Below are 23,378 nucleotides of genomic sequence, written 5' to 3'. Positions count from 1 at the left end.
CTAAGATAGGCTCGTACGTATTGATTCTGTTCAAATTGTGGTTCCAGGGGCTTGAAGGGTACTGGCTCACCATCTATGTACACTGCTATATAGTTCAGGTCATAATGCTTGAACTCGAAAGGCGATTTATTGTATGAGCCAGAAAATGCATCATTATCGACTAAACCAACGACAGCTCTCTTTGGTAACTGACCCACTACTATACTATCCTGAACCCAGGACATATTTCCTTGATGAAGCGAGTAAACTTTACATACAATGCGATCTATTGGATATTTTGCGGCTGTGTGAGATGATGCTTTAGCATGACCAAGAAGGACACCAGGCGAGACTTACACTTTCCTTATCTGTATAGACACGTGGTCTAACACGACTTTGTAATTGGCATTCGACGTTGGAGATACGAGGCAGAATTCGGGCTTGCTTCTAATCAGTTTGATCTTCAGAGAAACTAAATTCAATAGCAGTCGTCCTTGGCAGAAAATATCTCCATGGATAGATCCGATCATGTCGACTGTCTTACTTCCATTTATAAATTCTGCCCTCTCGGCTAGTCCTACATTTCCGTCCTTTGCTTCGGGATCAACGATATCCATTTTTCCGGCAGTATCTTTATAATACATTTCGGTAGTAAGATGACTTGTCTTGCTATCATTACCGTGATTTAAAAGTGTCTCAATTATTGAACGATAAGCGTAAGTATTGTTTGATGACGACACGAGGCGATCATTCAGTGAAACATCAACCTGCGAAAACATGGAGTGTAAAAATAGGTTTACGGGTCCTACTTTGTCTTCTTTCGTCAAAAATTTTCCATCCCCTTTCACCACTTTGGTCTTGACGTATAACAGGGTTTGTGTAAGATCCAAATATTCTTCTCCACTGCCAGAAATGTAAAATTCTATGGGTCCACCATCTGATACATTTGCTATCGGGTGATAAGTAACCCATTTGCCACCTTCTATTACGGTTTGCGTGCCAGGTAAAGAAAATAAGTTCAGTTCGGATTTCACAAGTTCCGGTGAATCTTTGAGTCGGTAAGTGATCATGAATCGAATATGTCACGTGTATTCAGTTTGGGCTTCTTTGCGAAAATGACGCGCCTAACCTTTCGACGTTTCCTTTTATGGCCTTCACCGAACATTGCCTTTGTCTTGTTTACTGCTTTTTCAGCGAGAATCTTTCCAGCTTCCTTAAGACGACGCTTGGCAGCAACTTTAACTTTATCTCCTTTGATTACGTCACCAACAATGTCAGCCCCAGATCTTAGTACTTGTTTACCAACAGTTTTGGCTCCTTGTTTCAAAAATGGCAACGCTACTCTGAATAAACTCCCGAATATGTTGCCTAATCCATTTCCTCGCTGCAAAGTGACGCCAGAGTAGTACGGTAAGCCTCTGCCTGCTTGTTGCAAGTAATATTGTTCGAACGTTTTTGTAAAGCAGTAATAAGGAACTTTCATCTTTACAGTTTCGTATCTCACTTTATAATGATCTTGAACTTGTACATTTATCAGTTTTATAGTATTTGTCTAATGCGAAAATGCAATACTGATATGGCTTTACCCCTGTTGAAAGGTATGCGTTTACCAGAACTTGATCTTATCTCCATTTCGATGGTTTGAAATACTCGTCGGGAAAGTGGAAAGTAGTGTGGTCGGTCATAGTATGTACTGACTATTTCGTTGTCTCTTCCTTTCACTCTAACTACGCGTAAGAGGGGTGCTTGAACGTCACCCACCACTTGAGGCTCTATTATATCGGTGTAAATGTACAAGACAGGATAAAATACATTTGTGTCTGCTACGAAAGGATTCTCTGTGGTTTCTTTTAGAAGTGTGGGCTCAAAACCTAATAGTTCAGCAATACCAGTGTTCAACAGTAATCTTGCCCCATCGTTCAAGATAACTTTTACTTTCTTGGAACTGTCGTTGTACTGGAATGTAATTCTGTTTTTGAAGGATTCAATTTCAATGCCTTTTATTAGATCGGGCACAGTTTCATAATTCCCAGCTGGAATATGTCGTCCTTGGAGTTCACCATCACCCAAGTCAAATCCTATAAGACTAGAACCTTCCGTCACGTTGTACCAGCAATGAGGATAAATTATTTCAGATAACCCACATTCCCAATCTCCAGACAAATGAATCGGTTTTGGCAGTTGGGTAATGTAATGAGATATCGTGTTACCTGGGTAGTACGCAGCTGAACTATCGCTAGGAAGTGTTAAGAAGAAAGACATTTTCCTAATGAGACATTTTGATAGCGCTCTCAGCTTTTTATATCCTTTTCAAATCTCGGACCCAGGCGTTGAATTTATTGGGGTAACCTTTGAATTTCACAAAGTATTCGATTTTGCCTTTAAGTTTCCGCTTTTTCAAGATCTTCTCAACCTGGTAATATTCACTAGGTTTCACTTTTTGCAGCTCATGCTCGTAGAAAGTTCCTTTAATAGGTTGTCCATCAGCATCATCAATCTTGTAAACAGGGGGATCTCTGCCTATTCGTTGTTTTACGGTAAATATTTCGCGAGTCCAGTTATGTTCATAACCCTTTTCAAAAATCATCTTTGATCGACTTATGCGAACAGTGTCACCAATGGTAAACTTGAATTTTATATTTTTCTCTCCTAAAATGTCTTTGTATAATTCTTGCCATACCTGAGACTGATTTTCTTCCGTCACCATGCTAGGTTTCATTTTGATACTACGATGCCATGTGTTATTATAACTCTTGATCAACTGATCCAAAACATCAATGTATCTGAGTATTTTTGAACGTAAAATATTTGAACATTTTCTGTTGCAATGTTCTGCTGAACCTTTCCACTACAGAAGCTTTTTTCTCGCTCTCACTCGTGAAATGATTTATTTTCATTGATTTCAAATATCTTTGTAGTATCCTGTTTTGGAATTCCGTTCCTTTGTCAGTCTGCAAGTTCTGACAAATTCTATCTTTGAAATTTTTTAAAATGCTCTAGTTACCACTTCTCCAGTTTTATCTTTCAAAGGGATAGCCCAAGCGTATTTAGATAGAATGTCAATGCAACTAAGAATATACTTATAGCCACTATTTTGTTTACTCAATGATTGCATATCAGCTAAATCTGCTTGAAACTGTTCGTTCATGTCACCTACGATAACACGATTCCTGCGAAAAAATTTTCTCGCTGGTTTATGTAACGTATACGCTTCATTACCTTTTAGAAAAATTTTAACTTCTTTTTCTGTAATATTATAACCTTTGTCTTTCAAATTTTTGTAAAACGAATTTATTCCTCCAAAACTTCCTGGTTCTGCCGGATTCGTGTAGTTATCCATTTGTTATACACAGTTTCTACCCAAATCTTTTCAAACTCTAAAATTCTGTACTTAAATCTCGCAGCATCCTCTGCCCAAAATCCGCGTCTGCAATAATTTTCAACTTCGAAAACAATTGCCGTACCTGAAAAAGAAATCGACTTGCACTTTGCATGATCCATAGATACAATGAAAGCAAACTTTAGATACCATGAAATAAATACAGAATAGTCACGTACCACATCAATAAGATTTATTTAACGAGTTCAGTTACATCGCAACCAACCTGCGTCTGGCTTCAGTAATGACTTTAAAAAATCGCGGCTTACAAGTGTATGTATTCTGGGTTTCTTGGCAGAAACAGACTGTATTAGTTAAAGCGGACTCGAGTTCATCGATAAAATCATACATTCTAATACTACCAATGGCAGAAACGAAATCCTCAAGGGAATTGTGGTCGTTGGTCTTTAAGCAATAGCTTACCACTTTGAGTTCACCTTTTTTTTCTAGGAGCGCACAGAATACATCGTGCACACAGTCCATCATTTGTTTATTTTCTTCCGTTGGTTCCCGTTGTTTTCTTCCGTTGTTTTCTTCCGTTGGTATTTTCTTCCGTTGGTTAGTGAAAGTTATGTACTCCTCGTAGCAGGAAACCAAGTCTTGATTGTTGAGATCGTGACCTAGTTTACTCAATCTGATTTCGTTCAACTTGTCGATGAGTATGTCCCATTGATTGCGAGTCAACAAGATTGAAGTCTGAGTGGTAACATCACGGAAAGATCGCGTTTTCTTGATCTCCACAGTTCTTTCTGTGGGGTGTACCGTGGCTTTTATTTCATCAGAAATCGTGATATGTTCCGGGGAAGTACCATAGTCCCAACCATAGACGATTTTATATGATACGGCTATGAGGCGGTCGAATGCAGATTCATTCATCGCAACTCCTTCTTTTGTAGGGTACCATGTCGTTTTAAAGAAATTTTCCTCAGCTGAGGAAAATTATTTCCTCAGATGCACTAAGGCCAATCCTTTGAATGAGGACACTTGAGCAAGCACTTGACCGCCCAACATGTAAGAGTTTTCAGGAAGGTTTTCAATCTGGAGCAATTTTTCTGCATCCTGTAATAAAAAAAAATCATGTTAGAACATGCAGACAATCGAAGATCATAGTTGTTAAGTAGTGGGAATTACTTATTCTGTATAGCTAACCAGCAGATTTTCCTTGGACATTCTGGGGCCACGGTAATTAATTAGGAGCTTGTAGCAGTGACCTAATCTCCATAAATATTTATTATTAATATTTTTTTTTTCTTTAGCCCTGAGAAGGGCTTTTTTTTTTCATTATTATTTTTTTTTTTTTCATCGTGTAGAATCTCCATCCTCACCATCATAGGATGAAAAATCGCTATCCGTGATAGTGATAGTTGATTCTGTGTCAGGCCATGGTTGCGTGGTGGTATCACTCAAATATTCATCATCTTCTATAATTTCAACTGATTCATCTACATCAGGTCCCTGACCTTCTTCGCCATACAGCTCCTGGTTCGCTTCCCGCAGCCAATCCAAAATTCGTTGCTGGTTTGCTATAATACCTTTTAAACCTTCTCGAGTAACACCCTATAACCAAAACAATACTTAAGAATACTTTAAAATGGTTCATGAAATACATTTCAAATCATAAACACTTCACATCAAGAGCTAGCCCTAACATCGTTAACTGTACAAAAGTATTCTCAGAACATTTAAGACAGTTAAATTAAATTGCGACGTATTTAAATCTGAATTTTTAATGAAACTTACCTCGGATTTCAACTTCTTTGCTGGAGGACTTAGATCGGCCATGATACCAACTGACGTCGTTCACTTACAGAAATCAAGCAGAAAGTGACGAAGAACGAAGCCCACGAGGAAGGTTTCAATGAAAAGGGGGGTGTACTAAGAGAAATCAAAGACCAAAGAGTCTTGTAATTGGATGAATGTAGTCACGTGGTCTCACAGAACCAATAGGATCGGCTATCTACGTGTTGCCAACGCGCAAATACTAATCTTCCACAACCCAATAACACACGAGTCAAGACACGTCACGCTCATCGAACTAGTCAAGTCATATCCAGATAACCAATAGGAATTAACGCTAATGTGATGACAATCATCATCATCATCAATTAATATCGCCGGTGACGTAAGTGTGGTAACACGTGACGGCCTACGTTTCGACATGTTCCTGCATGTTTGACGGCTGCGCAACGTAGATCACGTGGTTGTTCAGACATGCTTCTGCATGTTTAGTGGGGGTGGAAGTTATCCAATGATAACAGCGTCACGTGGCCTAACCATGGTAACAGATAAATATTTACTTCGATCACGTGACCACAACCCAATGCCAAATTAACGTGGACCATTATTTTTTTATTAACGATAACAATCTACTATTTCTTGTATAAGCCCAAGAATGGGTCAATTGTGTAGATAAGTACTATAGCTAATTAAGGATCGCACTGGCATGTGTCGGGTGGTCCAGTGGTCAACGCTGTGGATTGTCATCGTGAGGAACCTAACGAACCACTGGACCACCTAACACTTTTACATTTGAAAAAAATAAATTATTAAAATCAATTAAAATAGTGCTGCCATCTAGTGGCGACATGGAGAATCATCCTGCGGAACCTCCGACACCTCGGCAATAACCTTGAAAAAATAATCTCGGACACAAGTCCATCCAAGAAGGGTCACGTGATCGCAAGAATCTTCAATAACGTGACAAAAAGTTCCGACGTGATCTGTAGTGTGATGTCTTGAATGAGTAGCGCCCTCTGGGTCACGTGACGACCCGTCGTCGAACAACACGATCATCAGGACGCCATCTTGAAAGATGACGTCATCATCACGTGACAACCCATCGTCGAACAACACGATATTCAGGACGCCATCTTGAAAGATGACGTCATTGATATGTAGCGCCACCTAGGTCACGTGACACCCAAAAACACACCTCGACGAACAACATGACCATCGGGGGGCATAGAAATCATATTTTAAATGCGGTCACAAAAACTTTTTTTTACGGCTGCTCGATGAAAATGACTACGGCTGTCCTCTACGGGTGTTTTCCCTAACGACGACGGTAATTATTGACGCCACGACAACGTGAAATCTAATTTTCTGCCTAAATCGGGAGAGTTGGCAGGTCTGCATTCGTATGAAACCACGCTATTTCCACATCACATTTTTGTTTTTGATCTTGTTTTTTTTAATATTAGATTTTTGTTAATTAGTTTCTCTTTATTCGTGGATAATTAATTCAAAGTACTTGAAGCAATGTGGGTACAGATCATAAAAGCGTAGCTTTTATGATCTGAAACCAGTATACTCCCAAGAGTGAAAGGATGGACGACACAGCATCCACAAGTGCATCTGCAAAAAAACTGAACTTGAGTGTTCCTAGCTTCAAGACTCCACAAAGCCCTGCAACGTCTTCGATTGAAGGATATAGACTTATTGAGATATCACTATTTATTTCAAATTTAAGGAATTTGTTGTGCTGCAAAACTTGTCATGGTGAAATTGATGTAACAGAGGGTCAAATCAGAGTCTTAGCATCAAATTTCATCATAAACTGTAGTAAATGTAAATATTTGAAGCCGATACGGTCTTCTCGAATGATTGGGAAGAACCATCATATTGCTGAGATAAACAGAAGAGCCATATATGCTATGCGCTGTTTGGGAAAAGGACTGGCGAGTCTATACAAATACAACGCCACAACAGACAAAATGCCCAACGAGGTGGCTGATAAAAAGATGCCCATAAAAATACGGTTGTCATATATTTTGTACGGTTTCACATAAAATGTGTCACCGCTTTTAGCCGGATCAACAACGGTCTGCGCTATCATAAACTCGAGGTTTAAAACTCATCAAACACACGATCAGACTAAGCGAGTCAGGCGATGGAAGTACACTGCTGGCCACCCAAATTGCAACACCAAGAAAGACAAGAGATATCGCAACAATATTTATTTTGTAGATAACATGTTGACCAAGCATCAAATGATTAAATTTATAGACTTCTGTGAAGTGTGGTTCCTGCCAAAATCAGTAGCCAGAGTAGTTGCCATTGTTGGAGATCACCGCTGCCACACTCCTCGGCATTGATTCAAAGAGACTGTGGATGTGTTCTTGGGGTACAGCAGACCAAGCAGCTTCCACGTGTTGCCAAAGTTGATCTGGTGTGGCAGCTGGGGATGTAATCTGGGTCAATCGTTGAGCAACCATGGACTACATGTTTTCTATCGGCAAAAGATCTGGAGAGCGAGCTGGCCAGGGAAGCAATTCAATCTGGCGATTGACGAAGAACCTTTGGACAATGCGTGCCACTTGTGGTAGCGCATTATCCTGTTGAAATATGGCTGTGGGCAAGCCCTGAAGGTAAGGAAGGACAACTGGCTCCAACACCTCGGAGATGTAGCGCTGGCTTTTTAAAGTACCGGCAATGCGTACTAGAGGAGTGCGAGAGTGATATCCAATACCGCCCTATACCATAATGCCCGGTGCAGGACCAGTGTGGCGGTGCATAACGCAGCTGTTCAGCATCCTCTCTCCACGGTGTCTCCAGACTCGAATCCGACCATCGTGGTGTTGCAGACAGAAGCGGGACTCGCCAGTAAAAACAATTTCATTCCATTGTGCCGTCCACATCCTTCTTTCATCGCACCATTGGCGGCGGAGACGTCTGTGGTTCTGCGTCAAGGGTAGACGAAGCAATGGACGTCTTGCGGACAGACCACTCTGCTGTAAACGGCGTCGAATGGTACGCGCAGACATTGGATGATGCGGTACAGACTGAATGTGCTGTGCTATGGTTCGTGATGTGGCTGAGCGATCCGTCACTTCCATTCGCACAATACGCCTGTCATCACGTGAAGTGGTGCACTGAGGTGGATGCGATCGAACACGTCGGTCCTTCGTACCCTCCTGCATCCAACGATCACGTATCCGCATTACAGTTGTTTGATTTCGTCCAACACGACTACCGATTTCCCTAAAAGATAATACACAATCTCGGTAGGCCACTATCCTTCCTCTGTCGAACTCGGATACTTGATCAAAAGATGATCGCTGTTTTCTACGAGGCATAATTGATAGTTTTTTTTTTAAAAACCACAAGAAAAACACAATTGCCGTACTTCAAATCGTCGAAATCTCCAAGCCTTAAATAGCGCTTTGAAGTGGCGCCACAGGCGCGCGTGATGTGCGTCTGCGCTGAAATTCTAATCATTTGCATATCTCACCTCCGCTAATGCATGTTGTAAATTTCATATTATTTGCATGCTTCCTTCAGGGTGTTGCATTTACGGTGGCCAGCAGTGTATATTTTAATTCATTTTTAATTTAACTAAAATATCACGGACCAGCCGGAACAAACTATTGATAAACAGAACAATGTGAGCGATAACATAACAAAAATCAACTATTTTAAAAGAACGCTGGATGCATGCGCATCACACGGCGCAAAGCACCGCACAAGCTATGATGACGGAATAATCTTCATTTGCATATCCGCCACAGGACCCTCTTCCTCAGCGAAGAGGCCCCTGGATCCGAAATCGAACGGATCTTCCTGAGCGACTGATGTAAGGCGCTGGCAGGTTCACAGGAGACTGGATGGTATGTTCAGAAGATTTCTCACTTTGAGGATACTTCGGTTCTGTGTGAGAGGCACCTGAGGGTGACGCTGGATCAGTTTATACGGTTCCGACGGAGAAGCAACATCTGACCTTGACGGCAATGCTGAATCCTTTGAAGAATCCAGACCGTCGATCGGAAGATGAGCAGGCTATTGAAACCCATTTCGTTGAAGAATTCATCTGCAAAAGAACAATTTTCGGCTTACGCCGCACAATTAGATATGGACCATTATAAGGCGGTTGTAATGGTTTCCTTACAGCATCGTGTCTAACAAAAACATGTGTACACAAATTTAGTGCTTTCGGAATAAACACCACCCTATGTCCGTGTGCAGCACTTTGTACCGGGCGTAGAAGCTTCAACGCCGATCGAAATTTCTGAAGAAATTCTGGTTGAGACAGATTTTGTTCAGCAGGGCAGAAAAATTCATCTGGAAGGCGTATATTTTGACCGTACACCATTTCGGACGACGTATGTTTCCAGTCATCTCTGATAGCAGTCCGCAATCCCATTAGCACGAGTGGCAAACAGTCAACCCAAGAATGTGATGGGTTACATTTAAGAGAAGCTTTCAAACACGGTGAGTTCTTTCAACCATCCCGTTTGCTTTCGGGTTGTAGGCACTAGTCCTGCATATCTCCGCTCCAAGTGACTTTGCCAATTCCTTGAAAGTGTTAGATTCCAGCTGTCGACCTTGATCGCAGATAATTTTTGCAGGGGCACCGAATCTAGCAACCCAATTAAATAAAAATGCTCGCGAGATGGTTTCAGCAGTGATGTCTGCTAACGGAACAACTTCCAACCACCTAGTGAAGCGGTCAATTATGGTCATGGCAAATCTTAACCCATTGAACATTGGCAAAGGGCCAATAAAATCCAAATGTATGGTATGAAACCTAGAGTTAGGCATGGCTATTTGCCCTAAAGGAGCCAATGTGTGTCGCTGGATTTTCGCCTTCTGGCAAGAAAGACACGAGCGACACCATGCGGTTATATTCTTACGCATTAAAGGCCAGACATAACCAGCACAAATTTGTTTCAATGTGGAACGAGTTCCAGAATGAGCCAAACCATGAACAGAATCAAAAATATATTTACGAAAATTTAGGGGGACGTATAACCTAATTTTTGGCAATGAAACATCACAATATACAACGGAATTAAAATATGGAAATTTTACCTGCATAAGTTCCAAATTATTAAAATCAGGGTTCTTCAATAATTCCTTCAACTCGGGATCATCCGGCTGCTCTGCTAACAAATTGTAATCAATTATCACAGGTTTTATAATTTCATCGACCCTTGACAAAGCATCAGCTACAAAATTTTTTGAACCAGAAATATATCTGATATCTGTTGTGAACTGAGAAATAAATTCCAAATGACGTAAACGTCGTGGAGAACACTTTTCAAATTTTTGGGAAAAAGCATATGTCAAGGCTCTATGATCAGTAAATATATAAAATATGCGACCTTCCAACATATATCTAAAATGAATAACAGACAGATAAATTGCCAACAGCTCTTTATCATATGCTGAATATTTATGCTGTGCGTTATTTAATTTCTTTGAGAAAAATCCTAAAGGCAAATACCCTTTTTCAGTTTTTTTATGCAATGCACCAGCAACAGCGATATCACTTGCATCCGTAAATAACGCCAATTCACAATCGGGCTCGGGATGAGACAGCTGAGTGATATTGACAATACTGTCCTTACATTTTTGAAAAGAATCGGTCAATTCAGAAGTCCAGTTAATAATGCTATTGTCCTTTTTAGAACCTATTAATAAAGCATTCAATGGAGCATGCAATTCAGCAGCTTTCGGTACAAATCGTCTATAAAAATTTATACAACCCAAAAAACATCGTAATTCTTTAACATTTTTAGGCAAAGAATAATTTTCAATAACTTGAATCTTATCCGGAAGAGGTTTACAACCAGAAGAACTGACGAGGTGTCCCGAAAATGAGATTTCATGCACGCCAAAAATACATTTTGTTGTATTGATGGTTAAACCAAACTTCCGTAATCTTTCGAAAACTAATTTTAAATGGTTATAGTGCTCGTCCTCGTCACAACTGGCAATCAAAACGTCATCCAGATAAGGAAATACAAAATCCAAATCAAAAAGCACTTCATTTATAAACCATTGGAAGGTTTGAGGGGCGTTACACAAACCAAATGGGAGAAACATAAATTCAAACAACCCAAATGGTGTAATCATCGCTGTTTTTTCGATATCCGATTCAGCAACCGGAATTTGATTGAAGGCCCTAACCAAATCAATTTTACTGAAAATATTTTTTTTATGCAAGTTATGGGGAAAATCTTGAATATTAGGGAGTGGGTATTTGTCGGGTTTAGATATAGCATTAAGTTTCCTATAGTCACCAGTGGGGCACCAGTCACAATCGTCCTTAGGCACCATGTGCAGAGGACTAGCCCATGGGCTTTTAGACTGTCTGCAAATGCCATGTTGTAACATATATGCAAACTCTGCCTTGGCAGCTTTCAATTGAGCAGGGTGCAATCTGCGCACTTTAGATGTTACAGGTGGACCCACGGTAACTACACTGCTCAAAACAATTAGGGGAGCAAGCAAAAAAGTGAAGAAAACCGTGCGAGACAGCCACGTATTGGCATACAATGGATAGTACACGCGTATCAATGCGCAATACAGAAAAAAGACGTAAAAAAATTTAGAATTAAGCTTTAATTCTTTGAAAATATGAAAAGATGATTTAAGTCAACAATTTGGTTACATGTAAACGATAAAAAAAAAAGTACTGTTCAGACATGATGCATGAGTTTTAATAGGGCGTGTGGTCTCCTCGAACAGCTAAGACTGCTGCACACCTGTTTGCCATGGATGCGATGAGGTTATCGATCAGACTTTGGGGAATACTGTTCCACTCCTCAAGAAGTACAATCTGCAAGTCTCGGACAATAACAGGCGGCCTTGGTCGCGCAGCAATGCGTCGTCCGCATTGCGGATTCAAGTCAGGAGAGCACGCTGGCCATTCCATACGCTGTATTGTTTCAGCGTCAAGCATGTTCTCCACCAGACGAGCTCTATGCGGTCGGGCATTATCATCCTGGAAAACAAAGGAATCTCCAATGGCTCCAGCGTAAGGGATGACATGAGGTCACAGTATCTCGTCTGCATACCTTCGGGCCGTCAAAGTGCCATTCCGAATGATATGCAGGTCTGTACTTCCGCCTATGCTGATTCCACCCCATACCATCCAACCAGCTCGTCTGTATTGTGACCTTTCACGAACGAATGCGGGGTTATTTCGAGTGCCCCTGTCCCTCCATACCAGAACACGTTGGGTGTCACACTCCAGACTGAATCGGGACTCGTCTGTAAACAGCACTTGGCTCCAATCATGTTGCTCTCAATCTCGATGTTCAGCAACCCATCTTCTTCGTGCCGCACGGTGGCGTGGGGGTCAACGGAATGCAGACCATTGGCCTACGTGCATAGAGCCTTCCCTCATGAAGCCGATTACGTACTTTTTGGCTGGACACCCTTCGTCCTGTTGCCAATGAGCAACTGTCTTTGCAGCTGCGTAGCATTCTCTGTTCTGTTTCGACGGGCTGTTAACCGTATATACCGCTCATCAGTTGCCGTAGTGGAGCGTGGCCGACCTTGCCCTGGTCGACGTCTAACATTTCCTGTTTCTTGGAATCGATTCCACAGCCTTGCAACAACACTTCTGGCGACTCCAACAGCGTCCGCGACACTACGTTGTGTTTGCCCGGATTCCAGTCTGCCTATAACACGCCATGCCATGGATTCCGGTAAATCACGTTGTTGAGACATCCTCAAGTCACCTTGTCTCAAAAAAAAATACTGCGCAATCGAATTTCACAGTTACGGCAGTAAAACAGACGTTTCTGCCACATCCCGATTTCTGCCCTTATCTCCTTTTTCTGGCTTTTGACGTCATGAACTTTCATTTGCATATGAAGTTTTCTTCTTCCGTTTCCTGCTAGGCTTTAAATTATGGATGATTCATTTTATGTTATTTATCGGTATACATCTTTGCGTAATTTTGTTAAAACCATGTGCTCCCCTAATTGTTTTGAGCAGTGTATATGATGAACTGTTTCATGCTTGACATCGGAAGGACAAGGATTAACCTTGGTGATATCCTGAAACTGTTGAATCAAATCGCGATACCTACCACCACCAGAAACAGTTTTTATGGCAGGTACCAACGTTGACAAAATCAACCCTTTATATTCCAATTTTGTCACGGTATCTATGAGCTTTCTATTTTTAATATCTACAATTAAGCCAAATTTCTGTAAAAAATCAGCGTCCAGTATAGGCTTTGATACATCCGCTATTATAAAATGAAAATTCAAGTGTCTTCCAAAGCCAAAATCGACTTGCATAAATTTAGAACCATATGTCCGTATGTTGGTACCATTAGCAGCGGTTAAAACATAGGATGCTGGCAACCGACAGCCTTTAAATGAGCTGGGTAAAATGCTCACATCTGAACCACTGTCAATAAGAAATTGCAATTTTGACTTCAAATCTTTGACAAATAAACGGTGGCTAAAAAAATTTCCTGCTTCGCTAGGATCCACCAAGTCCGTAGCCAGGGCTACTAGTTTAAATAACTGCAAGGAGGGATACATTTATTTGCTTTTTCAGCAAATTTCCTATGATACCAACACATACGTTTACTAGAATTATCTGAACGAAATTCGGCTGCGTCACTTCGCCTGCGTATGTGAGAAGACCCATCAAATTTTTCCCGAGAATTTTCAACCAAAAATTTGACTTGATTCTTCAAATCATTAAGCTCGTCAGTCAACTTCGAAATCTGGCCATCGAGTGATTCTCTACCAACCACTTCTGCACAAGCCGCAGACTGAAAGTCCGTGACATCGAAAATTTTATCAGCCAAAGCAGAAAGGTCGATCAACCTCTCACCCGAAACAGATAAAATTGACCGAACAGAGCCCGGTAAACGAAAAAGCCAAATTGATTTTAATACTTCATCAGAAAAATTATCTCCAGCCAGGTCTCTCATTCGGCGAAGCAACGCAGACGACTTAGAATCGCCAAGAGATAAATCACTAAGCAACGTTCTTATTCTTTTCGATTCAGACACCCGAAATTCCTTAAGCAGTCTATTTTTTACTACAATGTATGGTTCATCACGATCAGGGTTTTTAACTAAATCGGATATAAATGTCAAAACATGTTGATCTAACGCTGCAATTAAACTGCAATATTTAGTACTTTCAGTTACAATTCCAGACAAACTAAAATTTGCCTCAATCTGAGCAAAATACAGTTCTGGGTTTTCTGGCCAAAACGATGGCAAACGCAATGAGATTTTGCCTACATCAGCAGGCAATGCACCAGTTTGAGAATCGTTGTCACACATTGCAATATACAAATGCAGCAAAAAAATATATACACAAATATCCGCGATAAAATTCTAAAATTTGTAAAGACACACAAAATACACACCAGCAGCCGGAGGATCCAGAGTGGAAGGCTGAAAATAAAATGGTTAAAATTGATACTTCCCAAATTCTAATACCCCGCCAAGATCGCCGATGGTACAGAAACACTCAGAGCAATGATGACATTCAGCAGATCAGAAGAGATGTTCGACGGAAAAAAAAAAATCCATACACGGGCCACCAATCTGTACGGTTTCACATAAAATGTGTCACCGCTTTTAGCCGGACCAACAACGGTCTGCGCTATCATATAACTCGAGGTTTAAAACTCATCAAACACACGATCAGACTAAGCGAGTCAGGCGATGGAAGTATATTTTAATTCATTTTTAATTTAACTAAAATATCACGGACCAACCGGAACAAACTATTGATAAACAGAACAATGTGAGCGATAACATAACAAAAATCAACTATTTTAAAAGAACGCTGGACGCATGCGCATCACACGGCACAAATCACCGCACAAGCTATGATGACGAAATAATCTTCATTTGCATATCCGCCACAATTTCAAAAATACAGCAACCCAATTAAAAATGCAATTAACACAAATTATAAACAATATATACACATGATAGAATATTATACAATGCCCATAAAGAATACTTATGGTTGTCTTATTCTAAGAATGGACAGAGCTTCTCGATTCACCCCAACATGTTTATCGTACTTCTTTTTAAACGTGTCAATTGTGTTACAATTTACTACCTCCGGGGGTAAGCTATTCCATTTATTAACAACCCTATTAGAAAAAAATTCCCTGCGACACCATAACCTTGCATTGTCCCTCACCAATCGATACTGGTGTCCCCTTGTAAAAGCAGTCGATTGGCGGTGTACTAAAAGTTCATGGTCCATCCTATCCATCCCATTGAAAATTTTGAACACTTCGATCATATCTCCTCAACACCTGCGTTCATCCAATGTAAACATATTCAAAAAATAAAGTCTCGCTTCATAACTCAAGCCCTGTATGCCATAAGGGCACGCGTAGCTCTTCTCTGCACCCCTTCAACCAAGTCTATGTCCCTCTGTAGGTATGGTCTCCAAAACCTTACAGCATACTCCAATCCAGGACGAACTAAGCCTCGAAAAAGCGGAAGAATGATTTTAGGAGAACGCGAAGAGACCTTTTTGAAAATGAGACCAAGCATTCTATTCGCTTTTTTGACCACCGCTGAACAATGTTCAGAAAACCTAAGTCGCTCGTCAATGAGAATTCCCAAATCGGTCAACCTAGTTGAATCCGGGATAGTGACACCATTCAACTCGTAAGAGAACCGTGGTTTGTTCAAGCCAAAATGAGCGACCATGCACTTATCTACGCTAAACGTCATGCTCCATTCATTTGCCCATGCTGCAATCCTTATTAAGTTGGTCTGGAACAACTCTCTATCGCTTTCATTCCTGATTACCCCCATTAGCTTCACATCATCTGCGAATTTGCTAGTAATCCCATCGATACCCTGATCGAGTTTATCGATAAAAAGTGAAAAAAGTATGGGGCGAAGGACACTTCCCTGACGAACTCCACTTGTGACGTTTGTCCAACCAAAGAATTCCCCGTTCACCATAACTCGTTGCGACCTATCTCTTAACCACGATTCTATCCAATTCAGCAAGTTGCCCCCAATTCCAATTTCGTGTAAACGCTTCAATAGTTTGTCATGTTGGACCCGATCGAATGCCTTGTAGAAATCAAGGTAAACAACGTCGACATTTTTGCTCTTACCCAAAGCCTTAGTCACGTGATCATAGAAGCAAAGGAGGTTAGTTACACATGACTTCCCCTTCCTGAACCCATGCTGATTATCCGACAATACATTATTCTCGGCTATCCACTTCACAAACTGCCTTTTGATGATAATTTTCAAAATTTTCGAGAGGGAGCTCGTCAAACTCACTGGACGATAATTTGACACCGCTTCTCCACTACCCTTCTTAAATATCGTCCCTTGGGACGATACCCTCAGCAACACCACTCCTGTATATGTGTGCCACTGGCCCCAACAATTCATTAGCACATTCCCTGAGGACCCTGGGATAGATATCATCTGGTCCTGGTGTTTTGCTTGCATATACATTTCTTAGAAGATTTAGGACCTCCACGTCTTCTACTTGAATATCGTTGAGGGTTTTATTACCCCATGCAACACCCGTATATCGAATATCATTATCTCCATTAAAAACCGACGCGAAAAAGCCATTGAAAGCACTACACATGCCTACATTGCTCTCTACCCTAGAGCTTCCTATCAAGAGGGGGGCCAACCGTCCCCTTACATCCATTATTGACGTATCGAAAAAATGATTTTGGGTCAGAGCCAATGTTATCTGCCAACCTAGATTCAACTTCCTTTTTACTATCCCTTATCGCTTTCTTCAACAGTCTTCTTTTATCAGTAAACAATGATAGGTCACCTCGTCCACTTTTATACTCTCTGAATGCTCTTTTCTTTTCAAGATAAAGGTTCCACACGCTATCCGTGAACCATAGAGGGTGCGATGTACAAACACGCTTTTTTCGAACAAAGGGTATGACGTCATGTAAAACAGAGGACAGCTTCGTACTAAATTCTTCCCATTGACTTACCACCCCTACTGATTCCAACCGGTCTTTGAAAACTTCCGCTAACCTTCCTCTCAAAACATCAAAGTTAGTTCGCCGAAAACAAGGAACCAGTCTTTTGTTATCAACCTTACCCGAGGAAAAGTTACAGTGAAATCTGACGATACGATGATCTAAAAACATTCTGTGCGACAATGTGAATCTTCCTTCACCTGTCACACAAAATGCATATGATAAAATTACAAATAAGATTAGAGATGCTTCTTCAAATGTGGCTATAATTTCTATGAAAGAAGCTGCTGAGAATAAAATTTCTCTCACTGGATCCACAGAGATTTGTGTAAGTGGAGACGGTACCTGGAAAACTAGGGGCCATACTTCTCGGATTGGTGTATGCACTGTGGTTGGCGCACAAAGTGGTAAAGCCATAGACACCGAAGTAATGTCAAGTTACTGTAAAAAATAATCTTACCATGGCCCATTTAAATATACGTAGTTTACGTGCAAATTTTGACATCTTTGTAGCATATTTAGATCAGCTTGATATAAACCCCTCAGTAATAATACTCAGTGAAATCTGGATCTGTGAATGCGAAACTTCGTTTTACAAGATACATGGGTACAGAATAATATTTAAATGTGGAAACATAAATCGCTCTGGTGGTATAGCACTATTTTGTTCTGAAAATATAATTTTTAATAAGTTGCATTTAGATGAGATGACGTGTTGATTAGCTGTTGGTTGATTGCACTTACGGGAAATACAAATTTATTTTAAGTATTTTCAGGTACCACGTGTATTCTATTGACACATTCATAAACGAAATTAATTATTTGCTTGATTATAAACGAGATAAAGATATGAATTTGATCGGTGACTCAAACATTGATATTTTAAGATCTGAAGACTTAAATATTTTTTCTTATGTGAATTTGATGTCAAGATCTGGATTTGAATCGTTAATTAATTCTCCAACTAGAGAAACCGCTGAAACGTCAACTTGCATCGATCACATTTTTTGCAGATCCAGAAATTTAAATTCAAAGAAAGCTGTACTTCTCGATTTGTGCATAACTGATCATAAAATGGCTTTATTTTATTTAGAAACAGATCATGACAGCAATGACTCAAATTCGGAAACAAGGTGCTTTACCTATCTTGATAAAAATCAATTGATTGATCTTGTAAAAATGGTTACGTGGGATACTGTTTACAGTTGTGAATCTGCAAACTCGGCAATGAATACTTTCTTGGATTTAATTAAGAATTGTGTTGATGCTTCTACTAGAGTAAAGTATAATAAAAGACTAAAACCCTGGAATACGAAAAAAATTTATGAAAAAATTAAAATTAAACACAGATTATTGAAAGAAATTAAAAAGAAACCGTTTGATATTGAGCTGTGATATAATTTCTAGACATTTAGAAATATGTTAAACAATGAGATAAAACAAATTAAGAATGGCTATTATACTGCAGCATTTATTCAAGCAAACGGTTATTCAAAATCTCAATGGAATTTAATTAACAAATTAATTGGTGAGGATAAATATAGCAGCATTGACACGGTTTTTACTGAAACAACTGGTGAAATAACAAATATCCAATTGATATTGCTGAATGTTTTAATGACTTTTTTTTATCCTAATTTTTGTAACAATGATCTTCCTAATAATTGTAATTCATTAAATTGTTCAAATTTAAATCCTTTTTTATATACCCTACGGATAGTCATGCAGTATTGAGTATAATAAATTCTTCGCACTCCAAAAAATCGTCAGGATTTGACAAAATTAATTCCATAACATTGAAGTGCATTGCACCATATGTAAGTCATGTCTTATCGTTTATTTTTAATTTAAGTTTTATCACTGGCGAATTTCCAGAGTGCCCGAAACTTGCAATCGTTTCTCCAATACACAAGAAAGGGGACAAAAAGAATGTTAATAATTACAGACCGATTTCTTTACTATCTGTCTTCTCAAAGGTCATAGAAAAAATAATTAAATCCAGAATAATAAAATTTCTTGACAGCATTAATTTTTTTAGTGAGAACCAATTTAGATTCAGAAAGGCAAAAAGTACAGAGAACGCTCTTGTTAATTTTCTTTCAAATGTGTATATAGCAGATAACAATAATTGTAATGTTGCGTCATTATTTTTAGATATCAACAAAGCTTTTGATACGGTGAATCATAGTATTCTTCTAACCAAACTAGAATATGCAGGAATTCGGGGTTTGCCACTTAAATTTTTCAAAACATATCTTACTAACAGAGTTCAAAGTGTGAAAGTAAATTTCGTTTTGAGTTTTAAAAGACAAATTTCATCTGGTGTACCGGATGATCAGTACTTGGACCTATTTTATTCCTGATATATATAAATGACCTGTATAACTTTAATTTGAAAGGAAAAATCACTGCTTTTGCTGATGATTTAGCTCTTTGTTACTCTGAAAGCTCTTCAATCAACTTGAGGAATAACATGCAAAATGATCTTAACTCAATAAATATCTGGTTTAGAAATAATAATTTGAAATTAAATATAGATAAAACTAAATATATGTTATTTGGTTCTGGTAATTTCGATGATTTTGGTGTCCTAAAATAACATAGTATGACAGATGGCTGTATCTCGGATTGTATGTGCACAGTTGTAAATGGAGTAGACACCTTTAAGTATTTAGGGATTTTTTTAGATTCAAAACTATCCTGGAAAACACATATTAATTATTTGAGTGTAGAATTAAATCGGAACATTAGGAAATTTTATTTTGTCAGGAATAAATGTTCCCAATCTATTTTAAAACTTCTTTATTTTGCGTTGGTAGAATCTAGATTGAGTTACGGCATTACATGTTGGGGTGGGACAAACTTCACCAATCTTTCTTCACTTTTTGTCACACAGAAGTCCTTCATCCGTATCATTCTGAGTAAAAACAGACTCACGCATACATTTCCACTTTTCAATCAATTAAAGCTACTCCCTCTGCAACAACACTTGTACGTTTATAAAAGTTTAAAATGTTTTATAAAAGAAGTGGCCATCTCAATCTGAAATTACATAAGTCTGGAATGCAATTTAGACGTCATACTATACAGGTACCAAGGCCAAATAAAACTCGTTTCCAAAAATTTTTCCTTTATTTAGCTCCCAAAATATTTAATTTACTTCCTCAGTTAATAAAAGAACAATCTTCATGTGCATCTTTTTTTGTCAATTTAAAATCTTGGTTGTTAACTCAAGAAGATTTAAATTATCTGTTTGATATTGTAATGTAACCTTCTTTTATCTTGCATACGCTGCTAAATGCCAAATTTTTTTGTTTACCAATTCCATTACTGTTGCCACTTATTTCTTGGTGTTATATATATATATATGTGTGTGTTTTTTTCTCTTTTTTTTTCTCGTTATTATTTATGCCGACAGATATGTATCGAATATTGTTTTGTGGGCTCACAAGCTTGCTTAGCCCCTAAATGTTTTGTAACTGTGTGTAAAAATCTTAAGTAAAGGAAATTTGAAAAAAAAAAAAAAGTGAATTTCCTGCTTCAACTTCTCATGATGTATTCAGAATCATTTGGGATCAGCAGGGAAGATGGAAGTTGACGGTATGAAACGAATTCTCCAACGATCCATTGAGAGACGGGGTGTGAAATATGTGCAATACATTGGTGATGGTGATACAAAGACATTTCTTGAAGTGAGTCGATGTAACCCGTATGGAAAAGATGTGCCAATCGCTAAAATAGAATGTGTGGGTCATGTTCAAAGGCGCATGGGGACTAGACTTCGCAAATTAAAAACCGAAATGAAAGGAATGAAACTTGAAGATGGGATACCGCTCAGCGGAAAAAGACGTCTAACTGACAAACTTATCGATGAGAAACTTATCATGTTATTATGGAAATGCAATAAGAAATAACAGTGGCTCGTTAGAAGATATGCGGAAAGCTGTCTGGGCAATTTACTGCCATACTTGTTCAACTGATGCTGAACCGATGCACTTCTTTTGTCCCCAAGGTTCAGATTCCTGGTATAAGTACCAAAAATATAAACAGTCACCCAAAGGTCAAGTACATCAGTATCATCATAGGAACCCTATTCCTCCAACAATTGCAAAACACATCAAAAAGGCTTTTATACATTAATCAGAACCTGAACTTCTAAAGAGATGTTTAGGAGCTAAAACTCAAAACAACAATGAGTAGCTAAACAACTGAATTTGGAAATTTTGCCCTAAAGTGTCAGGATGTGGGCAAAAAATAGCAATCAATGAAGCTGTAATAAGTTTTAATGAGGGAGCAACTGCTAGGGCAAAGGTTCTGAGTGCACTAGGAATGGAGCCTGGTTGCTTTTTTCATACAGCAGCTACGAAAGCAGATCAGCAGCGTGTGCGAGTTAATGAAAGACGTGCTGATTTGACCACATTAGAGGCCAGGAGAGCAAGACGAATGCATGAAAGTGAAGCAAATAAACATATCCTTGACCAAAAAGATTTGGTATATCAAAAGGGGCACTTTAAATTCAGTCAAAACAAAAAGTATGCAAATTTCACTTTAAAAAACTTTGAACGCGATTTACTCAGAATGTAGTTTTTGGAGTTTATCCGTAAGATAAAAGAAAAACTATTGGACTAAATTTGCTGAAATTTTGCAAGAATGTTTATATAACATATACTAGTAGAATAGACCTCAGTTGTAGATATTCGACTGTTTTTTTCAATTTTTATAAATTTATACATTTTCAAAAAAATAGTAAATTTTGAAAATTTGTGTTTAACATTTTTTTTAAAATAGTTCCTTTTTGACAATTGCCACAATAGAGGTCTATTCGATTTGGGCATTCACCTAGTTTAATTTCGTGCCACAAAATTCAATTTATCTGATTTTTTTCATTGACAATCTTACGGATGGTGGTATACTGCGGTTTAAAAAATATGGAATTTTTGTTTCATTTGAATTTTTTTATTAAAAAAGTATACAAACAAGAGCAACAAATAAAAAATGTTTATGAATATATGAAATGTTTTCAACAACATATAAAGTTTTTTAATTGATTGGGTGATATTTACTATTTAAGAAAACCCAGGGAACATTTTTCTCCTTTTTTCTTACTGAAAGAGCCGTGAGACCCCTTAACACCGACCTTATGACGTCACATTCGGCAAAAAACAACCAAGTAAGGTGCAGACTTCGTCTCCCCCAATTAAACGCAGACAAAGCTAAGATCTGTATCGAACATATGGAGGCTTTCGTAAGAGCACAGTCAGCAGATGTGGTTCTACTTCAAGAACCATGGCAAAATAGAGGCCTTTTACGTGGTATTCCACAATTTGGCAGTCGTGGACGGCGCAACTATGCAAAAGTGCTATATTAGTCCCATCGATTCATATTAGACCGGTCACGTACAAGATCGGCCGCCACCTGGTAGCTGTTCAGATAAGTCCGCAGTGACGTGAACTTATAATTGCTAGTGTCTACATTTTCCCGTACGAAGAAGTAGACGAAGCCATAGAGGAGATGGATGATCTTTGCGAGTCAGGTATCGACATTGACAATTTGCGTCCGCACAAAAGATATTCTTCGTGGTGGGGCTATCGAGAGACGGATCCAAGAGGGAGCGCGATGCAGGAATTTCTCACCAGCAGAAACTTGTTTCTGTTTAATTCTAGACGGACAAGACTTATCTACGAATTTTATGACGCAAAAGGATGTCCAGATCTTACTTTTAATACGTCAGAAAATATTTACAGGCGTTCCGATTGGTCAGTAGGTACGGAAGATTCGTATAGTGCGCACAAATATATCCATCTACAACTCGATATTACGCCTAGGTATTAAAAACCCACGAAATATAGAACTGTGCACTTTATTGTACGCTTTCGTCATGGTATCCTTGTAATACTCTTACATCGCGTTGTGTGTTTTCTTCAGAACTTGAGGTCTCCTTCAATTTTGAAGAGCAACCCACAAAAATCCTGAAATAACCCTGGCCGTTAAACATTTTCGAACCTAATTAGAATTTACTGAGAGACTCGAAAATAATACGTAAGCCCTTTTAACTTTAACAATAAATTTATTTGCATTATTATTAAAGACGGATAACTATGTAGCCACGCCATAAGGGCCCTACACGCAATGCAATGAATTTCTGAGGAGCTGTTGAGAACTGACATTATAACGTAACGGATGCGCCGTAAAGGCCAGTGTTGTGAAGCATCCAGATGTCTGCAAATATGTTTTGTGTGTAACTATTTATTGTTTTGACTTACAATGAAGCTCCGGAAGGGGCGGGATGGTTCGGTCGTTGGGAGTGATGTGG

The 23,378-nt window shown here is 39.0% G+C and overlaps 2 protein-coding genes across 2 annotated transcripts; both read right to left on the bottom strand.

Annotated features, from left to right (window-relative positions):
- Positions 1 to 332: 332 nt before the first annotated feature.
- LOC149086286 (uncharacterized protein F54H12.2-like) lies at positions 333 to 1,049 on the bottom strand. The gene has a single exon (XM_089232058.1). The coding sequence runs from the start codon at positions 1,047 to 1,049 to the stop codon at positions 333 to 335; it is 717 nt and encodes a 238-aa protein (XP_089088184.1).
- Positions 1,050 to 2,278: 1,229 nt separating this feature from the next.
- LOC149086285 (uncharacterized) lies at positions 2,279 to 2,686 on the bottom strand. Its single transcript, XM_089232057.1, has one exon. The coding sequence runs from the start codon at positions 2,684 to 2,686 to the stop codon at positions 2,279 to 2,281; it is 408 nt and encodes a 135-aa protein (XP_089088183.1).
- Positions 2,687 to 23,378: the final 20,692 nt, after the last annotated feature.

This window comes from Pholcus phalangioides, unplaced genomic scaffold, assembly GCF_987345545.1.
Source record: "Pholcus phalangioides strain wild (caught in Gottingen) unplaced genomic scaffold, Ppha-v1.0 ptg000005l_1, whole genome shotgun sequence".
Taxonomy (NCBI): Eukaryota; Metazoa; Arthropoda; class Arachnida; order Araneae; family Pholcidae; genus Pholcus; species Pholcus phalangioides.
Note: the sequence above shows the minus strand (reverse complement) of the source record. Positions and strands in the feature narration are given on the sequence as shown.

Coding starts and splice junctions, on each gene's coding strand:
- LOC149086286 (XM_089232058.1), bottom strand. CDS start 1,049: ATGATCACTTACCGACTCAAAGATTCACCGGAACTTGTGAAATCCGAA.
- LOC149086285 (XM_089232057.1), bottom strand. CDS start 2,686: ATGGTGACGGAAGAAAATCAGTCTCAGGTATGGCAAGAATTATACAAA.